The 24,733-nt window shown below is 39.1% G+C and overlaps 1 protein-coding gene across 2 annotated transcripts in view; it reads left to right on the forward strand.

Moving 5' to 3' along the window:
• The first annotated feature begins 229 nt into the window (after positions 1-229).
• The window catches only part of ADGRG6 (adhesion G protein-coupled receptor G6), a 109,959-nt gene continuing 85,455 nt past the window's right edge, over positions 230-24,733 (forward strand). For both annotated transcript variants that reach the window (XM_058021290.1, XM_058021291.1), the window contains exons 1-2: positions 230-382; positions 5,926-6,026. In XM_058021290.1, coding sequence (XP_057877273.1) covers positions 381-382; positions 5,926-6,026 — 103 coding nt within the window. In that variant the 5' untranslated portion in view covers positions 230-380. The remainder of the gene's footprint in view (positions 383-5,925; positions 6,027-24,733) is intronic.

Raw genomic sequence — 24,733 nt, forward strand, 5'->3', positions numbered from 1 at the left:
CAGAGCTCCTCGGAGGGCTGCTGGGGGCCCCGGCGGCGGCGGCTCCCGGGCCCGTCCTGCCCCCGGAGCGCGGTGGGCCGGGCCAGCCGCGGGGCCGCGCCGGGGCCGCCACCTGACGGCGGGGCGCGGGCGGGGCGGCCTCGCTCCGCGCCGAAGTTTCTCTGACTTGTGCAAAGAGAGAGGCAGGTCCCGCCGCGGCGCGGGGTGGGAGAAGCATCGCGGCGGAGGAGGAGCGGATCGGCGCGGGCGTGGAAGAGAGGTGGGCGAGGAGCGATGACCTTTGCGAGGAGCCGGCGAGGGAGCGGGGCAGAGGCAGAGCGAGCGGCAGCGCGGGGGGATGCTTGCTGAGAGCCGGAGCAGAGCCGCCCCGTAATGTCACCATGTAAGTCCCTTCTCCGGGCTCTGGGGCGAGGGCTGCGGCTGCCGCCCGGGGCGCTGGGGGAGCGGGGCTGCATCGCGGGGCCGGGAGCCCCGGGCGGCTCGGCAGGGCTTCCCACCACCCACGGGCAGGTGGTGAGTAATGTCAGGGCTGAGCCCTAGTGCAGGTAGGTAGGGCTGAAGGAATGGGGAAGCGGGGAAGTTTCAAGCCGGCAGCTCGGAGGGCAGGGCTGGCAGGGCTCTGCCCCGTCCGGGCTCCGTGTCCGTCGGCGGCCGCTGCCTTTCCAGGGCGCCCTAACCCCGTCCTTGGGACCGCTCTGGTGCTTGCGGGCGAGTAGCGAAACACTTGGCCCCGCTGGCCGCCTGCCCTGAGCGGCGGTGCCCCCGCATCCTCCCGGCCCCGGCCTCTCGGCTCGGGGCCGCGGCCGCTCACGTCGAGGAGCCCTGGCACCGCAGGCAGCCCTCCAGGTGAGGTGCCAGCACAAGTAGGGAAAAAGTAGGGGAAGGGAGAGGGAGGGCAGGGCGGGCTTCACAAAGCGTTCGCATCCGCGCCGCGACTCTGGGCAGCGCTCGGAGCGGGGGCAGCGCACGGAGCGGGGGCGAGGGGCGGGCCGGGGCTCCCCCTCCTGCCGGACCGCACCAGCCCCGGCCGCACACTGCCCTGGCCTCCGGCCGCCTTCCCCGGGGTATTTCTCCTTTGCTGCCCGTGCCTCGCCGAAGGTAAGGCGAGGTGCTGAGGTTTGGGGCTCGGCGTTCCGCTGGTGCGTTCACAGCCAGGAGCGAGATCCTGTACAATCGGTACAAGTGAAAAGGGCAGGGGGCTCTCACACAGCGCCGTCAAGTTAAGGCACAAATCGGGAGTGCCTGAAGATTTAGTGTTGCGGTGCTACCGGGTTGGAAACAACCAGCAGATTTGTTGCCTGCAACTGGGAAAAGTTCCCTTTGAAAGAAAAGCCAAGGGACTTAGATGGATCTGATAGGGCTGATACTGTTTAAATTAAAAGGCAGCGTCTTATTTTTTTTTTTTTCATCTCTTTTGATGAGCATGAGGGTGTTTTCAAAGCTGGCTGTAAGAATAATTAGGAACAAGTAGTGCTTAACAAAATGAAAGTTTTAAGGAGTATTGTGTAATTAATCTTTCAAGACATTAATGTACTACAGTTTAAAGTGATGGTTTCAGAGTTAAAATCAACTTCTCTATTAATCTTGGGGAACTAAACTGTGAGTTACAATCATCTTTCACTTGCAGTTGTTACAATCATCTTTCACTTGCAGTTCTACTTGGGAGTGATTAAAATTAAAATATTTTTGTTTACAATGTGTGTGAGAAAAAATTGTGAAATTGATGTTATCTTTCGTTTAATTTTAAAGTGTCAGCAATGTTTTTCCTTAATAGCTTTAGACATGTCAAAGACCAAAAAAAAGTCATGTCAGCGTGCCTGAGGCAGAATTCACATCCTACTCCAGGGAATTTTGACAAAGTTTTGAACACAGAAAATGGTGTATTCCAATTTGTATTGCGTGTTTTGGGTTGGTACAGTCTACAAATGAAATACTCCAGCATTATTCACATTTTGTGTATGTTGTCCTGCAAAACTGTATATTCCCTAAAAGGGAATGCTGTTTTGTCTGCTAGCTGGCTGCTGGCCTGTAGAATAAGATTTAGTAGTTGGATGTAGCAAAACTCCCAGTAATTCCATCTTGAACTGTGTCAAGTTACTATCCATTTATGGTTTAGATAATTTACATGTCTATTTTGCTCTTCTGAAATGAATTGTGAATAAGCTCATTGTATCCCTATGTTATAGGAAATGAAAGTAGCTGTGGACTAGACTGGACTGAATTGGTAGCTGGAGTGCATAGATGGTCATGTCACACAGTGCACTGGGAAATGCAAGTCAACAGAAAAATTAGTACTTCAGACTTTAGAAAAATCAGACTCTGCAGAAGGCCAAAACCCTCAAAAAACCCCAAAAAGTTGAGAGGGATTCCTGTTTCTAGACTATATCCATCTGTAGTAGATGTACTCCTACCATAGGTGTCCTAATAATTCCCAAATATGTTGGGTGAAATGTTTTGATTCTGCGACAATCTAGAGTGATTTCTTCAGAGCTGCTAGTGTGTTACCAGCTGGGGACAGAACAGGGCTTTTTCATTTAAACTGATACAAAATACAGAAGAAAACTCACTATGAACAGTGTTCAGCAATTTTTATGTAACCAAAGACAAAGACTGAAATAATCCATGTCTCCATGTCTGAGATCTTTGTTACAGATCCATCTCTTTGTTGCAGGATCCATCTCTTTGCTTACCTAAATTCCTGGTGTGTTTTGCTACATTGCTATTCTGATATCCATCCCCTGTGCTGTTAATGAATATTAAATGACAGAACACATCTTTTTAATAGTATTTAAAATAAGAACACAAGACCAAAGAGGTCTCTTGGGTCATCAAATCAGTGCTGTCAGGGGACCATATCGTTCCTTGATGAGCTATAAACAAGCTCAGAACTTTCTGATTTTTTCTATTGAATATTATTGAGTTATTGTTTGCTGATTTTTCTATTGAATTATTCATATGCTGTTTGTATTCGCTTCTAGATGTTGATTAACACCAGTAACCAAGAAAAAGAACCTTAAAATAAATATGGTGGCTACTAAGAGGTGAATAATATCTGTGGTTTTTAAAGTCTCAGAAATATTTATCAGTTATTGTCTGAAATGTCAAATTATAAAAATATCAGGGATTGATTTTGTTGGGGAAGAAGCCCTTTTGTTGGCAATTATCTGACTTCCATCCCTGACAACTTCTTTCTTGTGTGAACAGGAGTGTTACACATCACAGTGTAAGGCTGTGAGAAGTCAGGTTTCTGAATTTTGACTTTTTGGCTCTGCAAGATCCTAGGAACATATAACTAACCGATTTCCTCACTAATTTATAGCACTCAGCTAGTGGTTATGCTTTGTAAAACAGTTTTTCAGCAATCCTCTCCAAAAGAAACAGCTCTGACTCATGGTGCCCACATTAGTGGGGTGTTTTGGTAGTGTGTGCTTCTGTGTTCATTCTTGTCGGAGTTTGATAAACCTTTTTCTTGTCAGCTGAGACAATGTGGTATAAAGAGAATTGTTTTGTCCTTCAACGGGGAGTGGAGAAGTGGAGGAGATAGTTTGCTCTTTTTTATATATTTGTTTTATTTATTTTGGTGGAGAATTGAGTGTTTTTAATAGCAGTTATGTAGTTATCTAGCTTTTTACTCAGGGGGAAAGTCTTTATAGCTACTCCTTTCTGCCTTATAGTTTGCGCTTATTTATGCTCTGCTCTGTTGTTGCTTATCCATGTTCTTGAAATCTTTCTTGACTAGCACTTTTTACATGGGTGAGGGTGAGGAAACAGACTATAAATTATCATTCTGGAGTACCACGGAGTACTGGCTTGTAAGCATTACCACAATGCAAGTAAACAGTAACAGATAGAAATTGGCCAGATTAAATACCTCTTTCAGACTAACATAGAATTTCATTCACACTAGACCTAAGCAGCAGAAACTTGTCATGTTGTTTTTCCCTGAGTATCTCAAATGTGTTGTTTTGGATTCTCCCATTATTAAATGAGCAAAATCTTTGGCTGAGCTCACAGTGATATCAAAAGTGATGATACAGACAATTTATCAGTTTCATGTAATTTAACACAAAATTATTCTGAATTAATAAATAATTGTTTGTTTCCTAGTCTAATAACTGTTTAATGTGCTTGCTCAAAACAAACCAGCAACAAAAACCAGTAATGCAACCACTTCTACAAGTTTGCATTGGTAGATTAAGCAGCAGGATGCCATGTATCTCATCTGCAAACTCTTCTGTGGGCACAGGAAAATTCTTTTGTATCTCTGGTGTGTCATGCTGTTAGCCCCCAACATTTCCATTCCCCCACTCTGTGAGTATATATGTATGCCGTATGTGTTTGGGTGTGTGTGTAACTGTCTTCAAAGGACTTCTGTTCAAATTCAATTTTCTAAATTAATATTAAAGTTATTGTGGATTTATGAATTATATACATTGGAAAGTAACAGCTCCAAAACCTCAGCTTTCTACTGTTGAGATTTTAATAGGGATTTTTGGATCACTAAGTGGAAGGACAATAATTCTATTGTTTGATAATCCAGTTTTGTATGTCTGGCTTCATCAAAGAGATTCTTGTATTTCAGAGCCCCATGTTTTCTGAGCTTGCCTTCAACACTTGTCAAGTGTGACTTTGCAGTGTCTCAGAAAAAATAAATCTGCTTCAGATTCCTAATTTGATACAACTACCCACAAAGAACTGAACTTCTTTTGTAATCAGATACCTATGCTGTGTAGCACTGCACTCAAGGGAAGCCTAACTGATTGCAGCAGTCTGCTGAAGTGTCATTTACCTGGGCCCATTGGCATCTAGCCCACAGGAGTGCTTTGATGAATTACTACTTTTAAAGCTGAAATATTACTTGTTCCTTTGCAGTGGTTTCCACTTGGGGAATAAACAGAAGCTTACACTGGAAATGGTTTTATATCTGCCCCCAGCTTTTACTGGTGGGTTCACAGCAATATCTATGGAGAAGAAGGAAGAGTTTTGTCCTTATTTACCTCAGTAGAGGGAGATAATATCTTACTGAACAAAAGCCAATTATCATCACCAAATGGGAGAGGCAGGAATTGGTCAAAATAATGCATGTTGTATTTCGTTACTTGTTACTTCCTTTTGCTTGCTGCTAACTTGTTGAATAAAATGAGACGTGAATGTAGTGGAGCACCATTCATTTTGGGTGCATGGTTAAAGGTATGAAGAAGTTTATTAAGAGTTTTGCTTCCTTTTTTGCCCACAGTGGAGGAAGCATTTTGGTTTAGCCGTTAAATATCCTCTAGCCTGCAAGGGAAAGGAAACTTTAACTTCAAGCTATAACTAGTAGAGACTTTTCTATAACTGCATTTATTTTATGAAATAATCAGTATGTCCCTGACTCCTCTGGCAGCATAGGTGAGCTCCTAGATTTTGGCAAGGAAAGTTTCAGGATTTTCATAAAAGTTGTCAGCAGAAGATATCATAGCTGTCAAAACACTAGAACTGAAAAATGGAAAGCTTTGTTAAGGGTAGAGGCAAATTATAATCTACCGTCTTTATTTAGTTAATAATAAATATATATTTATGATGTATAATTAAATAAAATAAATGTGTTTATATGTGTAAAATTTCATATTTCAAAAAAACCTCTACAACTTAACTTTTTCAGACTGTGCTTCTTGTTTTTTTTCACTGAAATACCACCCACATCTATCTGCTTAGAAGCCCAAGGCTGACCAGTCTTCCATTTTGCTGTCTGCTAAGAACCAGACAACATAATTTCTGACCCTTTTTAGCAGACTTCTGTCTCCATTTAAGCAATACCGGGACCATCCATAATTTTCACTACTTTATTTACTGCAGGCTACTAGTTTGACTAACAACAGAGTCTTCCTCATTTTCTTGTCTAGTAAAACTCCCTGAATTCTTGGTTGCTTTTCTTTTTTCCCACAGGATGTCTCATGGAAGTGAAATGTGGTGCTATCACTGGAAATGGAAGCTGCATCACTGTCTCTGCTTGTTTACCACATATATTATATGCATGCAGCAAGCAGGTAAGTCAGCAATTTATCTTCTTGTATAAATAAATGATCCAGGAGCCAAAATTTTAATGACCAAGGATTATGCTTATGTATGGCTGAATTCTGTACAATATAACACTTTGATGAAAGTGATGCATTATGATCATTATTTGTGATTTTATAGCTAGGGTCCTGTGTTCTGCTACTGCTGAATTTTATTTTTGCCATTTTTACAGTTGTGCTGTTATTAATTGTCACTATCTTTTTCCTTTGAATTTCTTCTTTGAATTCTTTAATTTTGCTCTTTCTTTGTGTTTACGTTGTTAATGCCTGCCTCTTATGAATTTCTTCTGGTTGTTGAAATTCTGTGGGTAATCATGTAGTTCTTCCATTTTCCACAGTAATGTTTGTGCCTGCAGATTGTGCATTTAATAACCCTTCCCTGTAGTTCAAAGTGGTAAAATACCTGGAGTGTGCTCATTATTTTTAAAAGCTTTTATGATTCAAATAATAGAAACATTCTTCAGCAAATTATATGCAAGTTATATGTAAGATAACTGCACACTGTAAAGAACCATCAGTTTAAACTTTACATCATCTTGATCTGTGGTGACACTTCAGCACAGCATAATGTAACATTTTGACTGTTTTCTTTAAACACATGAATGAGAGATTTCATTCAGTAAATGTCTTGTCCTAACCACTGAAGTGCAAAGTATTTTAGGAGATCCAGCTGCTTTGCTGGAAAAAAGATGTCTGGAGTTTATTCTGGAGCATATGAAAATTTTGGAGCAGCTTGTGGTGCCCAGCTAATTCTGTATCAGATGGATAGTTTTGCTTTGACAGGCTTGCCATTGGAAAAAAGATTGTTTATATATAGAAAGGGTTTCTAACTTCTTTGGTAATGTTTTTCCTTTTTAAAAAATGCTTTTTTTAATTTTTAAACCTACAATTTTTTTAGAGACAAACCAATGTTGTCAGTGTGCAGTAGCACTTTCCATATTCATATCATTTTAATAGGTGTTTTCTATTTCCATTAAACTGTAGCCAGAAATGCATTTAGGATCTGCTCTCACCTGTGGTTCCATTGACGGATGGATTTTGTGTCTTCGTGTTCCTGGTCCGTACTTGATCTTGGGCCATGCTGCTGCCATTCTTAGCACAAAGTAAATCAGCAAAACCTCCTCTAATTTACGTGTGCTGTTACCTGGTGACTAGAACACTAGGATGCCAAAATTGTTATCCTTTGCTAATTCCTCTTCATAACAAATAATTGATAACTGAAAGTGTAGGTGACACAGAAACCTACACCCTGTGAGCCAGAAGGTCCCAGTCAGTGCTGTGAGGACAGAGAAAGCCAACCACAAACTGACCCTGCATTCAGCTAATTGCACCATGGCTAGCTGTGCTGCTGCTGAACAAGTAAGGTCAAAAGCCCTGTGCCAAACTCCAGGATACACTTCTATGAAATCATATATGTCCCTGGCTAACCTCCTCAGCAATAAAATGATTGGTGCCATTGGACTGTAAAAGCAGCCAAAGTGTTCCAGTCCCAAGTGCATCCCTGTGGGGGCTTTTCCTTTGTTGCCTCCACAGGAATAGATTTGAAATCTTCAAAACTGTCAATAAATGGAAAAAATATTTCCCTGTCAGTCTGAATAATAAGTAGATAAATAAGGTACACTGGAAATGCCCAGGTTTAATAGAAAGATGTCTGCTGCTCAGTAGTGAAAGAGATGATGGGCAGTCTGTTCTCAATACTCAACTGAAATGAAAATGAGACATTTACCTTTACAGGAACCTGTCATTTGACAGTACTTGCCTGGAGACCCTCGGGGTTTGTATTTCTTTTTATGTTGATGTTAAAGCATAGGTTATGCTGCACAATGGAATCTTTTCATCTGCCTTTTCTAATAGAGCAAGACAGACAAAGCAGGAAACACTGCTGCTCCTGCATTTTTTATTTCGTGTTCTTAAAAGGTATTGGTCACTTCGGCTGTGGATTCATATGGTATTCATAATCTCTCTGGCAGCTTAAGCTTGACTGAATTTACAGTAGAAATCTCATAAAAGCCTGACATTGATCCAGATTCTCTAGTGAGCTGTAAGCTTAGAAAGCTATTGGTGCTTATTAAGCTTTGCCCAGAGGAGGTTACATACAAGCAAGGGATTAAGATCATCAGGTCCAGGTTTCATGGATTATTTAAGGAGCTATTCATAAGAATAAAGATATCAGTCACTGTGACATGGAAAATGCAAAAGTAATAATTTTATAGTTTAGTTTGAGGAAAACTACAATACTGGGCCTGCTTTCAGAAACAAAGCTTAGGAGAGGGATTACACAGCAGAAAACTTGGAACAGGAGTGAGATGGTCTGTGGAAAGAATATTCAGCCACAGGTTGGTAAGGTACTGACAAGCAGGTGCAATAGGTCCAGTACCTCAAAGGAATCAATGGATGGATTGTGACACTTGAAACAGAAAGAAATTATTAACACCAAAAAAATGATAAAAATATAGCATGTACTTTAGTTAAGAACTCGGCAGCCCTAAAGTCTGGGCACACTGGCTTCAGGTTATGTGTTGTGGGTCAGGGGGAAGTTACTGCACAGCTCAGTTAGTAACTTGTCATGATTCCATTCCTGTCTGAGGTAGATGCCCCTGATAGTCTTATGTGGGTCATTTAGCTGTGCCTCAGTTTCCCTGTGATGAGTGTATGTCTCACCTCCCTTGTAAACAGCTTGCCTGTCTTCCAGTGAAAGGGCTGCATGGCAGCTCAGATGTTGGAATGGGGGTGTTTTAAACAGAATTTTAAAAAACAAATTTAAGCTACATCTGCTTTTATAGGAGACTCAGATATTCCTAACTTTTTGTTTGTTTGTACATTTCATTCATTTCAGAGAGCCCAGGAGAGAACAAATGGAGTGAACAAAGTTCTAGAAAATGTAACTAATGAAGGCAAACAGAAAGAACTAAGATTTTTTGGTCTTTAATAGACAAAAGAGGGAATGCATAAGAACTGAGAATATTTCAGGAGGTAGGTGCAGTGGGAAGGAATAGACTGATCTGTTCAAGTTGAAAAGGCAAAAAGAAATGGGCTTAAATTACAAGAAGATAAATGAGGGGAGGACATCTCATCAAAAGGTTTAGATAGCAGTGAAATAGATGTCAAGAAAGACTGGGAAATCCCAGTCCCTGGAAATGCATAGTAATATCTACCAGAAATGGCTTAAATCTACAGTCCTCTTTCCCTGGGGCTGAGAAATACATTATAAAATTTCCAAACTTCCCTAAGATCTATAGTTCCTTCTGAATCATTGTCCTGTAGAATCTCTTTTGGTTAAAAATCTGGGAAATGAGAAGACCCATTGGAAAGTGCACGTCTTGGAATATGACAGTGCTTTTGCTGTGTCTAAAAAATTGTTTTGCTGTTAGTCCTGTCACAATGGCTTCAATTTATCTGACATAAAGAAGCAGCAGTTCAGTATGGTAAGGAAAATCAGTTGCTTCAGGTGTGTGTAACCTCACAAAAAAGTTCAGTTTATTCCCCCCTTGCTTTTTTTCTTTTATGTTCTCATAATAAAATGTCTATTGTTTCAATATTGTGCTGTCTTTTGGGGTTGTCTGCGCTCTCTGTGGTAACTCAGGAGCAGAACTGGAGTTTTCTCAGTGACCTTAAATGCAGATTGCAGTTTGCATAATTATTTTCCAGTCTAGTTATTGAGTGTCTTGTCAGCACTGGAATTCCAGAGTTTTCAACACTTGAACATTTGAGGAGATAGCAATATCCTCATAAGAGTTTTCACCTTCTTATGTCATTAGTAGACTTACAGTCAATATATATATATATTGACTTATAGGAGTCAATAAATATTTTAAGTTTTGGCTGCTGTGCAGTCATAATTAATTTTATTCAGAATGTGAAAAAATTTATTTTAATAAAGCCATGAGGACATCTATAATTCTTACTACACTATTTCTGCATTATGCCCCATGCTGATGTTACCACAAAATTACTGTGGCTGTAGCTAATGCCAGAATGAACCTTTGTCCTTTGGTCATCCATCAATAAAGTGCACTGGTGTCTCACTTCCACGTCCTCAGAGCAGTTTAATCAATTCTCAGCAGCTCACCAAAGTGTAAATTTCAATTCTGTTACAGCCCCTGGAATCTAAATTTTAGTGGTGATTCAAAGAAAAATTTCTGTATTTAATTCATCAAGAAAAAAAAATCTGAAGGCAGGTCCTTCACCCACGTCTGATGATGATCCACAGTATAAGATCATCTTTGTCTGTTATGGTCCTTAATTGTGCCTGCGTATATAAAGGAGGGAATAAAGTCCTCTCTTTTTTATGGGAGGATTTCAGGGGGTCCAGAAGCTTAATAGGAGATGGGAAATCAGTATGGTGAGAAGTGTTGCTCATGCCACCAGCGCGAGCAGCAAGAGTTGGTGACACCTTGAAAATGGATTGGGCTTTATCTGGCACAGCCAAGTCAGGAAGTGTGGTCTTTTCACCACAGATCTCAAGCTGCCTACCCCAGACAGGGGCGAAAGATCCCATCCCTGGGCAAATGATGAAATGGTTGTCAGCACATTCCCTTATCTTCCTCCTTACCATGTGCAGAGCAAGAGCCCAAGTGCCAAGGCAGTAACCCAGTCCAATCCTCACGTACAGCAGGGGGTGGTTTGATAAAGTTGTTACTGGTGCTTTGTCAAACTCCTCTCATGGCATCCCAGGGATGGGAGTGGGTGTGCATTTATTGCTGAGCAGGGTAAATGTGACTGATAGTTCTGTCCCTGACTCAGGCATGGAAATTCTTATTACTCAAAGTTATGGAAAACATCAGGAAATTTTAAAAGTTTGGAAAAAATATTCAGTCTGGCAGTCTTTCCTTACAGAGGCATACATAAATCATGAGTAATTGAGAGATTAGTCAGGAGGAATCTATGTATTTAATGAACTGCTCCAAGGTTTTTTTTATTCTTTCCTCTTTCTCTGTCAGGGTTTTTTCATATATTTTAATTTAGCTTAAACAAAACATATAATAAGCTATCTCTTTTATGTTCTGTTTAATATCTAAATTTTTGCTGGCTTGAGATGTGTTTAGAATTTCTATTCATACAAATCTTGCAGAGAAAAAGTTGCTAGTTGTCTTTCTTGTATTTCCCCTAGTTGACAGTTTGTTAATATAAAAGTAAATTACTATTGAAATGAATTTCACAGGAACCTGCCTTTCATTACTTCTGTTTACTTTTTTTAGCTATAATCTTTTGATGGTGTTGATAATTCTTTTCCTTTCCTTAAATGTTTCAACCTCTTTGCATTAACCAAGACAATACTGCCTTAAAAGCAGAGTGATTTTTCCCCCTCCTCTGATATGGAATGTGCTCAGGCATTTCTAAGCTGACTACGACCTCATTGTACAGGGTCTCAGCACTCCTTCATTGGAACAAAGGCTAAATAATGCACCTCTCTGTAAACACTATACCTTCAAAGAAGGAGCAACCTGTCACAGAAGGTCCAGTCTTTACAACCTACAGTATTTTAGAATCTGTTTATAAATTATTTTTGCTTCATTTTCTCTGTTTACTGTTAGAAATTAAAAACCATAACCAAGAGAAGCTTGAATATTTGTCAATACTGTTCATCACAACACATCATAAAAGTACCTACCTTAGCAGTATCTCCAAAAATAGGCTCAGGATGACTTGTGGCCATCTGGACTGTGCTTTACAAAAGCCTGCCCTGATAGGGGTTATTATGTGAAAAAAATATTTTTATGGTATTTGTCACTTGCTCTCAATAAAGTGAACGAAAACTTTAGAACAAGATGTGTTTCAGTCTTATTAAAAAACTGAATCTTTGTGAGTGCCACTTTTTTTCTCCTGTGGATTACTAATGTGAGAAGCATTGTATCGTGAAGTGAAGGTGTTAACTAGAAATAGAAGTTTTCCAGGTAGAAGTTCCTAACATACAAGTCTAGCAATTGTGTGATGTGCATTTCAATAGGTATCACAATTAATACTGTGTAATTAAATTGGTTGATTTAATATCCTAATGGACTTTTTAGAAGTGAGTAATTACCACTGTAAAGTCAGCATTTATCAATTAATCAGAAGGGCTGATCTTGCAGATTTTAGATGCCTATTTTAATGTCCATGACTATTTTTGCTAGAGCATAGTATTTGTTTACTTAGTGAGATTGCTTAAGCTTTTTCCACAAGGTGTAACATGTAATGCTAACTAGAGCAAGGCCTCAGTTATCACTTTCTGATAAAGAAATGTTCAAATTTGCATTTGCACACAACCACAATACAGAGATGTCTGAGAAAGATATACAATACTAAAATGAAGAAAAACATATATGATGTTTATTTTTCAAGAATCTGAAAAAAAAGTGAGGGAATTGTGACTGTGTATGAAAAACATCTGATTAAATTATTCTCATGTACTAAGTCTGAATTTCTTTCTCTCATCATGGAAGAGAAAAATATCTCTGCTGTGGGAGGAAAAAAAGTGTTTTAGCTATAGACTTAACATTTGCTACAAAGTTAACAAAAATATTAAAGTAATAATGATAAGTGACATCCGAAAAGTACATCCCTTGCTGTGATACATTGAACCAAAACTACTTGTCCTGCCCTAGATATGACAATATAATTTATTTTAATAAAGCCATGAGGACATCTGTAATTCTATGAGCATGCATATCAAGGGAAGGGAGGGTTTCCAGAAACCCCTCTTGTTTTGTCTGGGTTCAGTGCTTGCTGGTCTGCTCAGTTCCTGTAAATGACAGACTAAGCTCTAACTCTTGCTGCAGTGCAGGAAAATTAAGTGTATAATTCAGAGTTAAAAGTCTGCCTATGTAGTCTGGCCTCCAGATATCTTTCACAGAAGTCTATTTTAATTGCTGTCTCTGAAAAGATCAAGTCACTTTCCACTTTAAACCCAACTCCACTCCTACATTTTTGGTACCAATATGAACTTGTGCTCTTCTTTTACGATCTTTCATGTTGTAGGTTTTGTGGAGTTTTTTGGTTTATTTTTCCCCCTATTCTCTGGGGCTACAGCTGCTTGAACAGTATGGTAACTGTTTTCAATTTGTTAGTTGGAAATGATTTTGCTAATTGTTCCCAAGATTTCAGCTCCCAAAGATATTTACCAATTCCCATTCTGTAAATTTCCTTTTCAGTAATTTCTGAACATCTTTTCAGTTATTTACTGGCTTGTTCAAATTCCAGTGTAGCAAATAGTCAATTTTGACAATAGAGACCACTACAGTGGTCACTCAGATTGCATAATCCTCTAAAACTACTGCTGTATTAATTAAGATGTTAAGACAGTTAATATTGTATGGAAGTGTCAGCATGGCATATTTTCAAAGAAATTAATGTTTGACAAGTTCTTCTAGACTGAAAAAGTGTGTATTGTAAAATAATTTACTCAAAGAGTGACAGAAAGTTCCTATTTTTGAAACCAATTTTCTTTTGGATTTCCCCAAAGCAGGCCAACTGTCTCCCAGTACAGTTTTTTTCCAGAGCTAAATATCTGCAAGAGCTTGCAGGGTAGATCCATGAACACAGGGTAGATCCATGAAAAGATTGTCACACAGCTAATGTAATTTTTGAAAGGCTAAAATGCAATCAGATTTTTTTCTAGTTCCATCTTTTTTCACTCATGAATATGCTTCTTAGCGGGTGTCAGACAGAAAGCTGCAACTCCCTGCCTCGAACAGAGTTTGTTTTGTTCAGATGCATGCTCTGACTTCTCAGAGCTCTCTTAATTAAGAACTGTGCAGTGACAAATCCATACTATGAAAGTCAAGGCATTTTTTAATCAGAACTTGCCTTTTAGGTGGAGAGAAAGACCTCATGGTTGAAGTTATCACAGAGGCATTTGTACAAGTGACCCAGTCCTCTGTGCCTTTTTTTTAAGTGTGAGGGCAACTGTTTTTTCTCATTGTCTTGAATTTACAGGAAAATAAATGGGTATAAATTTTAATTTTTTTTTCTTCTGATTCTGTCTAAATATCTTCCCTATCCAAAGTATGATAGTTACATATTATACTGCACTTTATAGAAACTGAAAGTGTACAGAGAATCCTGAAATCACTTGTCTGATGAGTTGTTAAAAGTACAGAAAGGAACAGTCTTTTGCAATGAAATCTAAAATAACAGATTTTATTCTGGTATGGGTGCCCACCCATCCAATATTTTGAATAACAAATCACCCAAGTGGTGTTAACTTATATGGGGCTTTAACTTTGGTTTAAAGAACCATTATATTTCATGTATGTATGTAATAAACACACAAAAATAAAAGGGCAAAATGCTGGTGCTGAAAAACTGCATCATTTGTACAGTGGGTTAGAAGTTGTGGAGTTTTAAAAAAAAATGTTTGACTGATAAAGGGATTTAAAGGAAACAGAGCAATACCAATAATGTGCCCCCTCTCTCACATGGGCAAGCCTGGTACATCAGATGTGCACTAGCTGCTCTGGTGACAGTTTATTTTATAACTGGTTTATAAAGTGTATTTTTTTTTTTTTGACCAGTCAGATTTTGGCCATTTACTATTTCTGTGATGTCTAGTATTTTGATCATATTTTGAATTGGCTATGCTTCTGCTAAAATCTTGCCATTGGAACTGGCAAAGGCATTCTATGTCAGAGATGCCACCAGTCAGGCCTTCCCTTTGTCTGTCTCTGCATATGAGGAACTGCTCCACTGTTGAGTGATTATTTCACTACTATGAATTACATTCACTACAAATGAATTGCATTTAACACTTCTTCATTCCTGGAAAGGTCTCTGGGGAACTCGAAAAGGCATAAGTAGCATGGGTAGAAAGATAAATTTCTCCTTCCAGTAGCACATGGCAATCAAAAGATACGACTGAGGATTAAAAAGGCAAACATCTTTCTGTGCACACACACCCTCTCTCTAATAAAATATACACATATTTTTCATGTGAGTAATAACAAACAGTAAGTTTCTAAATCTCCGGCCAAGATCTAGTAACTTAGAAGTTACCTGCAAATAATATCTGGTATAGTTGTCTTTAGTTTTGGGTGGGTTTCTTTCCTTATTTATTGGCAGTGTTGATATATGTGATACAAGTATTCTGTTTTACACAACTCCTGTGCTTACTGACTCCTTTGGCTATTGCCTTTAACAAAAGTATTTGCAGTTGTTCCTTTTTTTAGAGCTTAACAAAATTTAATTACTGGCCATTTAATCATAGAATCAATAGCTGAACTTGAGATGTTAGGAAAAAAAATGTTTGGCTGCATAAATCTATTCTGAATAGCACATCATAGCAATGGAATGTAGCAGATGCCAGAAATGTAGCTGAGAAGAGTCCAGTTTTTAAAGCTATTGTTTTCAAAACATTTATCTTCCCTTATCATCCTAATAATTTCTCTGGTATAATAAGTATTCTGAATCTGAAGGAGAAAATTACAGCATTAATTTAAAAATTTTGCCATGTTCTCTTAAAAGCATAATTTTTCTTAAATAATATTATTTTCAAGAAAGTAAAGGAAAATAACTTACTAGTAATATGATTGAGAAAAGAATGACATAATTTCATAGAAAGTCTGTGCTGTGCTTTTTTATGCTTAGGAGTGGGGAAATTGAGACAAATCTTTTTTAATCTTCGAATAGTTTTTACACAACTTCTGGACTAAAATATAAGGAAATTCTTAAATGGATGTTCAGCTGTATATGTTCTGGTGGTTCCTCCATGGATTGTGTGACATTCATTTTACTGGGTCCCACCACAGTCTGTGCAGGTTTGACTATCCCTGAATAAGAGCAGAGTTACATCACTGTGGAGCCCTTTGGAAAACCCCTCCCCAAATATCCAAACAGAAACTATGTGGAAGTTGGTGTCTTGGCCAAGCAGTGCTCCTCTGTCAGAGGAAGCCAAAGTTCTGCCCCATGGCTTTAAAAGGTTTCATTTGCATGGTGCTGCATTGCTGTTCAGTGTTCAGAAAGGAAAAAGGCTTAAAGAAGGAAAGAAAAGTTGCTGTGTACACTTGGCAAGGATTATATGTTGTAACTTGTGGGTTTTGTCTGCAGATTACTGTGATCTCACCCAGTGAAATGGAAGAGGGTTTTGTATTCTGTTTTTTGTCTGTGTAATCCCCATGTCATGTGAATCCTTTCTTGGTACTTAAGAATTTACTTGAGCTCCAGAAAAAAATTCAGATGCACAAACTCTTCTGGAAGGATTGATACTGAAAGACTTTTTCTTCCATCAATGTTCCTGGTTTTTTGGGGACATGGTACCATTTGTGGGAGTCAGAGCACCTCAGATTCCCTGAGATTCAGTATGGAATATTCTCAGCACTGTCAAAAACTGAGCAAAGGAGAAGCCAGCATTTTTACTGTCTATCACTCTATTTTTCAGCTAGGTTTAATACATCAGACTGGGGATTGTTCAGTAACTGTCAGAGTCAGTTAAAATATCATAAGAATCCAGACATCCACTCTGGTGTTTAATCCTAATGCACAGAAGAAAGCTTTGTTTTTCCTTTTGAAATGAATTGCTTTTGATTATAGTGGCATGATTTTTTCAGCTTTCCCCTTATTTTACTTTATTGCATATGTTTCTAGTGAGAAGACAGCTCAGCCTGGCCAGAGTTTTAATCTTCAGGGTGAGGTCTACAATGCCTCTTATCTTAATCAGCTACTGTGTTTATTCACTTGAAATACGTGAAAATCCAAAGAAACATCTTTTATTAGCAGGGATGAAGCCAAACTTTAAAAAAAAAGGAAAATCAGGTCTACAAGCAATTTGTGATATTTCACATTAGATTTTGATTAGTTTCCCTTTGCAGAATTCTATATAAGAAATGATACAAGGACAGCAGAATGGAAAAATAATGTCATATACTGTAATAACAAAAAGGTCTTAAACTAGAATCTGGTCATCAAAATGTGACCATTGTGAGTCACAAACATAAATTGCTTAATAGCAGTTGATTAAACCTTTTTTTTTTTTTTCCTGCCAGGAAGCTCTTCTGTGGTACTTGCAATTTGTTCTTTATACTTTGTCATAATTTAATTATCTTCATGTTTATGGTTCAGTTTTTTATTCTGGCCCTCACAACAGTCCCTGTTTATCCCTCTTATATCATTCCTGATAGTAATTATGGTGTCGGTGTGTAAAGAGAGAAGTGTGCCTGCAAATACTGATGGTAACAAAAATGACAATCAAATGCTGTGCAAGTAGACTTTGTATGGCTGAGGTGCTGTATACATCCAGGAACCAGTTACTTGGGAAGCAGGGAGATATTCTGCACTGTTATCTACCACTGATGGGCTGTACTTACCAATTTGTCAACAATTATGAAAACCACCAAAGACCAATATGCCTAGTCTAAACACTGATCTGGGAAATACGTTCCCTTATGGACCTTTCTTGGGTTATGCTATGTATTACACATATGAAGCCTTCAGTAAGATTGACAATTTGCCTGTTATATTCTTCAAGCTATAATGCAAATATAACTCAAAAGAGGATTGCCCACCTAAAGTCATAAGATAAATATGAAATAATAATAATGGTGGTATTTTATTACTTTTCTTCATTTAACACGAGCTTTCTTGAATAAATAAGTACTAATTGGCATTATCACTGCTGGAGATACATAGTCTGGAGGTAGCATCAGCCATTACCCTGTGCTTGTGTACTGCTGTAAATAAAGCTACTTATTCTTTGATGTTACTTTAAAATATGCAATTACTATAAATTATAAAAATTACTTATAAAATTATCCTAGAACATTATGTTTATGATACAACTTAAACTTTAACAGAAGCACATATTGAACTAACATTTTGTATAAGTTTAAGGACAAATGTCCATACAGAAACATGGTATTATGTTTGTTTGGATTGGGCAGGTGGATCTCCTGTGTGCGCTGACAGATTTGTAAATCCAGCCACAGAGCACAAAGACTTTGTCCACACTTTAAGTAAATTATGTTATTGAGTATAGGCTGCTTTGGTCATGGAAAAATATATCTTATGAGACTTGAATGAATAATGGCTTTCATTGTGAGCAACTCTTTATCAGCAGCAATAAGAGAGGTTTGAGTAAATATCCAGGCTCCCAATTATAGGTGGGTAATGACATATCCTTGTAATCTATCTTTTCTAATTATGACAGAGTATGTTTATTTCTGAAATGCCACATGCTATTAAATGGCTCTTACTTGTCTGTTACTGCTTTAAAGTAATGCAACCTTTTAATCACACCAATTCTGACAAAGAGTAAGACATTCATGTATTTTTATTTTGCAGTAATTTCCTGTCTTATGTGGAGGTGAGGAAAAGCTTGGGATTTAGCTAGTGAAATAGAGAATTATCATGTAGAATCAACAGTTGATAGTTTAGTTGATATGTCAGAAACCTGTGTGGTAGACCAGCAGGGAAGGTTTCCTTTGATTGTCACAAAATTGTAGTTTTCAAATTTGACTTATTGTAAATAATAGAATAAAGCGTTAGTAAGAAAATAGATAAAAGAAAATACTAAGTCTAGAAAGTTGTCAACCCAGTAATTAGGAAACAACAGACTTGAAGAATTCAGCTTGCCTATGGATTTTTCCATTTTCACATCCATGGTGATCACGCAGAGTGTATTACAAAGCCACCTGCTTTTTGTGTCAGGCCATCAGTTTTGTACAAAGTAGATATGCCAGGAGGTAAAAAAAAAACTAATATGGTTATTGAGGTCTTTGTCTAAAGTGTGGCCAGAGGTAAAATACATACACTGAATGAGGAACTGGATTGCAAAGAGATCTCATGGCAAGGGTGGCTGAAGGCTGTGCTAGAAAACTGAAGTCTGTCTCTATTTTCTATTATGGGTGGCTCAGCAAATGAATATCATGCCTATCTTTAATGTGTCTCAGTTTCTGTCACTAATTTACACCTATAGAATGATTTGCATCTCTGATTGCAGCTGAGGTGGATAGGAACTGTCTTTGACTATATTAACATCTATAAAATGCTGCAAATCACAAGTAAGTTAGATCTTGCATGTCTGAAACACCTAACATCAGAAGATTTTTCTGAACTTGATATTCCCCAGATATACTTCTGTAAAATGAGTTTAAGAATACTTCTTCCATCACAGCCATATTGTAAGTTTTGTTAATAAAATAACTGTTGGAGAAAGGTTCAGATGTTGCATTAATGAACACCACAGAAGAGCTCATGAGGAAGTCAGTGATAATGCCTCTGGAGAGAACTGGAATCGCTTCAAGGTTGAGGGTAACACATCGAAGAACAGAAGTAAAGCAGGATACTGCAAAGTTGCTTATTTCATGGGGTTTGTCCTTCCTGTGCACTGAATGAGATCCTGCAAAAACAGTAGTATGTGATTATGTAATTGAAGATTTTTTTTCAATTATCTGTGCACAAGGGCCAGAGGAAGGTTAACTCTGGCATTTCCTAACTTCAGTTGTCCTTGATTGTGCAACCCTAATGGTGTCTGTTTCTGGGAGGGGTTTATATTGTTGAGATGTCTGTGTATATGTAGATAAAACTATAATTACTCTTAGAGATATTTAGCTAGAATTCTAATGTATCCCATATGAAGAGCAGAAAGTCCTCTTAACAAAATGTAACTTACTTATTTTTCTTGTTTCATGCATTCCCACTTAATCAAGGTGTTCTCCACTATATTTTTGTGACATTTTAAGGAAGCTGAAGATGACAGTGATTGGAGTAATCAAACTATTTCCCTGTGAAGCAATTTGCTTAGGTCTAGAACTTCCTTTTTCTTTTAATTATTTACTGCAGCCTTGTTAAAACAACTGCAACCTGGTTCGGTACAACCTAGGTAACACAGTATTTCATAGTAAAAAAGGAAAATAGGAACAGAGAGATATTTTATTGTTGTATCTCCATCATGCTTCTATCACCTGAAAGATTTTTTTTTTCACTTTATTTTTGTATTCTATATATAACTTCAGGAGAATTGGTTACACACTTAAAAAATATGATTTCTTAATCTTCCATGGTATTTTTTCTAGGGTGATACATGGGTGCAGTTTGGTTTGGGTTTGCGGCAGGGGGGGTTAACTTGCTTGTTTGCTTTTTGTGTTTGTTTTTAAGGCAATGTAATTTTAGATTATTGGTGATTGGTTTGAGTTGTCCTGTTGGAAATAGGAAAAAAAACCACTTGGTATTAGGAATAGAGGATTCAATGTTACTCTTTAGTACAAGAGTGACAAGAGAATATCTATCTAGGAAAAAGATGTTAAGGCGCTTTTACTTCTACAGTGTTAGTTTCTGAAGGAGCACCTGGGGAGTGTTTTCGTCTGGATGAGCAGGTTCAGTGTGGACCGAGGTTTGAGGGGAGGTGGCATTTTTCTAGGAAATGGGGTTCTCTGAAATGCATACAATCTTTCTGTGTATCTGTGTTAATGGCAGGGTGCCCAGAGCTTTGTGGAGAGATTCCTACTTCTTCAGCAACAAATAAAGTAAATAAAGAAATACAGTTAGTAAAGGGTAGGATATCTTTGATGTTAAGATAGTCTGTTAGATGAAAGACTGGAACTGGCATGCAGTGCCAAGCACCCCCTGCTTCCTTAGTGCCTTTGGTGCCAACATCCTCAAAAAGAACAAGGATCCTAATCCTTAAGACAGCAGATTGAAAAAGGATTTCCTTTAGAGCTGAGGTTGTTTTTCTTACTCTCCAGACATGTAGCTAGTTGTAAGACAAATGAGTCTTCTAGAAATTATGAAATGTCTAATAACTTTGTCAGTTTTCAGATTACAGATTGTATGAAATCAGTTTTTTCCTATAACTCTGGACAAGTTTTGATACCCATCTGCCCTTGGAAGAGATGTGGGTCTGTTACTTTAAGATGGGGTCAAACCAGCCCGGTGTTCATACTTGGGCATCTGGAATAGAGGAGTTAAAGCAAAGCCTGTGTACTTGATATTTTTCCTCAAAACTCCCAGTTTCCTACTCCTTCCATTTTGGGAATGCAGATCTAACTGAGGCTGGCATGGCTTGCTTGTTTGGTCTGCAATGGATTTCTGCCAGCTAGTTGCCCACTCCCTTTGAACTCACCATCCACAGCTGTCCTCAGGCAGGGAGTGCCAAGTGTCCATTTCCTGCTGTATGGAGGACCACCTTGTTCTCCTTACTTTGAACCTTCTATTACAAAGGGTCACTAAGTGATGACAGTGAGCAGGTACTTCTTATCTCTCTTTTCTCTGTCACCTACAGACCTTTTGTAGATCTTTGTCTGTTCTCCATCACATTGCCTCTTTACCAGCTTGAGAGTACCTGAATACTCCCTCTTTTGCCCTGGCCATCTTCACCCAGAGCCCACACCCATGCATCCTCTTCCTGTGGCTCAACAGCTTCACTAAAGCCAGGCTGGGACATCCACATGTGCCCTGGGCTGTCACCTGGCTGGGAGCAGTGGGTGCTTGGTTGTCCATGGTGGAGGAGGATCTGGAAGCCAGGCTGACCCAGCACAGACAGGGTCCTCACTGGCTGGATGCAATCTCACCATGTCTGGGCTGGATTAATAGACAGGCTGAGGTCCTGAAGGTAGGCTGCATCCAGAGAGTCCTGTTAGGAGCAGCCAGAGACAAAGGCCAGAGACAGATACACCTACAGCATGTGTTCAGCAAGATCTGAAAGCCAATTAAGGGCTTTTAGTGCACTCAGGGCACTGTCATGCTTATCTATGTTGAATTTTATTTGTCATTTTATTGCCTAGTCCCTCTGTCTTACAGGAGACTCCTTTTTCTCTTCTTTACAACTTGCCTTCAAGGTATCTACTGTCTGGAGCAGCTTTCCATCATCAGAAAACTTTGTCTGTACTCCTCTACTGCTTTTCCAGATACTTTCTGGATACACTAATTAGTGTAGATTCCAGCAAAGACTGCTGTGGGACTCTGCTGGTGATTTTTTTTTTTGTGTTTTTACACCTTCCAGTTTGCGCCAGTGCCCTACTTCTTAGCCAGTTACTTGTCTGTGCCAAAACTTTGCTTTTTATACAATGCCTCCTTAATGGCTCTTAAAGCTTATGGTGAAAGTCTTTGCCAGAAATTTTCTGGATATCCAAGGGAAATATGTCAACGGGGTTATATTAGACCACATAGCACAACTGAAGCCTGCAGAGAGCTCCAAGAAGTTTATAAGACAAAATTTTACTTTACAGAAGTCATGTTGACTCCCCAAATAGATTTTATTTATCCAGGTGTCCACTAATTCTAGCATTTTTTGTACCACAGCTCCTTTGTGGTAGCCAAGGCACTGGTCTGGTCAGAGGGAAAAATTGTGGTAAGCTGGTTTTACTTGACTGCCTGTTACCAGCAAACTGTACAGGTGTTAACATTATTAGCAAATGTTTAGGATGTATGACTTGTAATAACCCTCCTGTTGCAGTGCTCTAGACTAAGACTGCATCTGGTAAAAATGGGCTTGAAAATAATAACATGTGTTTGATCATGTTGACAAGCAGTGGAAAGGACTGAGTGGTACTTCAGGTCCTCTGTTAAAATGTAATGAAAGCTTCGAGCAGCTCACTGGAGTGATAATCCCTCACAACTGTGAACACTAGCTGAACAACCTTTTGAGTTGCAACGAATAGCCAGACCACCCTCTCAATCTCTGTTGAAAGTGTCAAATGACTGTTTTTCCCTCAGACTGTGAAGGGGAGAAAAGTGTAATCACTGCAGAAGGAATGGATTAATTTCTTCTTTCTTCTGAAATGCAGAAGAGACAGAAAGAAACTGTGATGCAGAAGGAACCAAGATAGTCTGCAATCCACTATTTATGCTATAAATTCTTTCTCACAAATGAGTGAACAAGCCTGTTATTCTGCACAGTGCAGAGCTGGTAGCCATAGGAATAATGTCCTACCTCTCCCTAAAAGTCCTAAAAGGACTTCCTTGTATATAAGGATAGATTATTTTTTATTGGTGGGCAGTTCAGCGATCATCTCGTTCTGACACCGAGGTTTTTAGACCCCTTCTGTTTGAAAGACCATGCAGATGTCAGCCCTAAGCAGAAGATAACACTGTTGTGCTAGTTTTGGGTTTTTAGCAATCCAAATGGCAAGAAACTTCTGATGCTATTACTTCCTGTAAAGTAATTGCTTTCTCAAAACAGGGCAGCTTGTTGCTTGTAAATGAAGTAGCAACATTTTCATGGGCAGGGAAAACCAAAATTGACTTAGAGGAGATTTACCTATGAGACAAAGTGAAGTTAAATATTTGTACACTGGAAATGGGATTTTTTATTGTCATAATTTTTCATGAAATAATAACATTTCACATTGCATCTGTGCTAAGAGTCACAGATTAGAACCAGAATAAGGTGATTTCCCATTATAGCTGCAGCTTTGGCTTTTGAAGTGAAACTGGACCTTTGGTTACTGGTGGGGATACACACCTTGAAGAAGGATGATCTTCAGGCAGAGCAGAGAGTTGCAGAATTCTGCTGTGGGTAGCAGACCTGCTGCAGTCCTGCTACATAAGGTGTAGGGTTGCCTTGCTGCCATTAGGTAAGGGATGTGAATGTATGGTTCACACTTTTATCACCTTGTAGTGCTAAAAGCAGTAGGTACTGCAAGGCTGACGTTCCAGAGCTCTGGTGATAACTCTGCATCATGCCTGTATCATTCAGCCTGCTCTTCCCTTATACTTTGCTGAAGCGCCTTCCTCACAACCCTTTTTCTATAGACAGGCAAAGACCATTCTTCCCTATTGATAAGGTTTGGATGTAACCATGGTGGTATTTATTTTTGTTGATTTATCCTACTTGGAAAGTTTTGTATGATGAGCTCTTTTAGGCTGAATTATTTGTATTTTTGCCTCTGTTATTATTTTGCATTTGTTTCGTCAGCTGCCTCAGAGGTCGCACTTGTGTAGAGTCAGGAAGCTTGAAAGAAGAGGTGCAATTCTCTGTCTAGTTATAAATGAAAGCACTTCTGGCAAATGTTTGCAAGTCATAGTTGGTGAAGAATCTAGGAGTTGCCTGATTACTTACAAACAATCCTCTGCCATTTCCACAACTAAAAACTGCTTAAAATTGCTGCTGGCGCTACATTGTAGTTATGTTTAGAGTTCAGGCTGGAGCAGACGTACCAGACGTTCTGAAAAGAGTTGTAAGACTGCCACCATTGCTACTCAGTAGTGCAGTGTAGTATCTTCAGTGGTGGAGCAGTAACCACAGTTTCAGAGGCGTTTAGACCAGGCTGACATCACCTTTTTGTTTATGTGGCCTCGCAGACACGCAGGTGGTACCAGAGTGGTTCTGTCGGAAGGAATGCATTCCAGCCAACCATTAAGCTCTGCTCTGCAGCTTTCATAACTGGTCCAGACTGAAGAAAATATGCAAGCAGTTACCATCAGAGCTATTATAAGAACTTTTCCTTCATGTAGTTGTTGCAGCCTGATCATAATGACTCAATTACCACATGCTACAAAATGTTGTAATTGCTGTTAGTCCTGCATACTGTCAGAGCCTGTTTTGGCTGTTCTGGCTGAATAGTTTTGAGTCTGACTACAGGAGGTGATCCGAACTGCCTGGATGGAGAAAAGCCAGCAGTCATGGGAGTCACAGGAGAGCTGTCTAGCACACCCAAAAGCTTTTCATACTACAAATGGATCTCCAGCACTCTGTCTCACCGCAGAATGTGCTGCATAATAACACTTAAGAAAACTACTAAGAAGATGTCAGAGTTACTGGAAAGCTATTT

This window comes from Melospiza georgiana, chromosome 3 (assembly GCF_028018845.1).
Source record: "Melospiza georgiana isolate bMelGeo1 chromosome 3, bMelGeo1.pri, whole genome shotgun sequence".
NCBI lineage: Eukaryota > Metazoa > Chordata > Aves > Passeriformes > Passerellidae > Melospiza > Melospiza georgiana.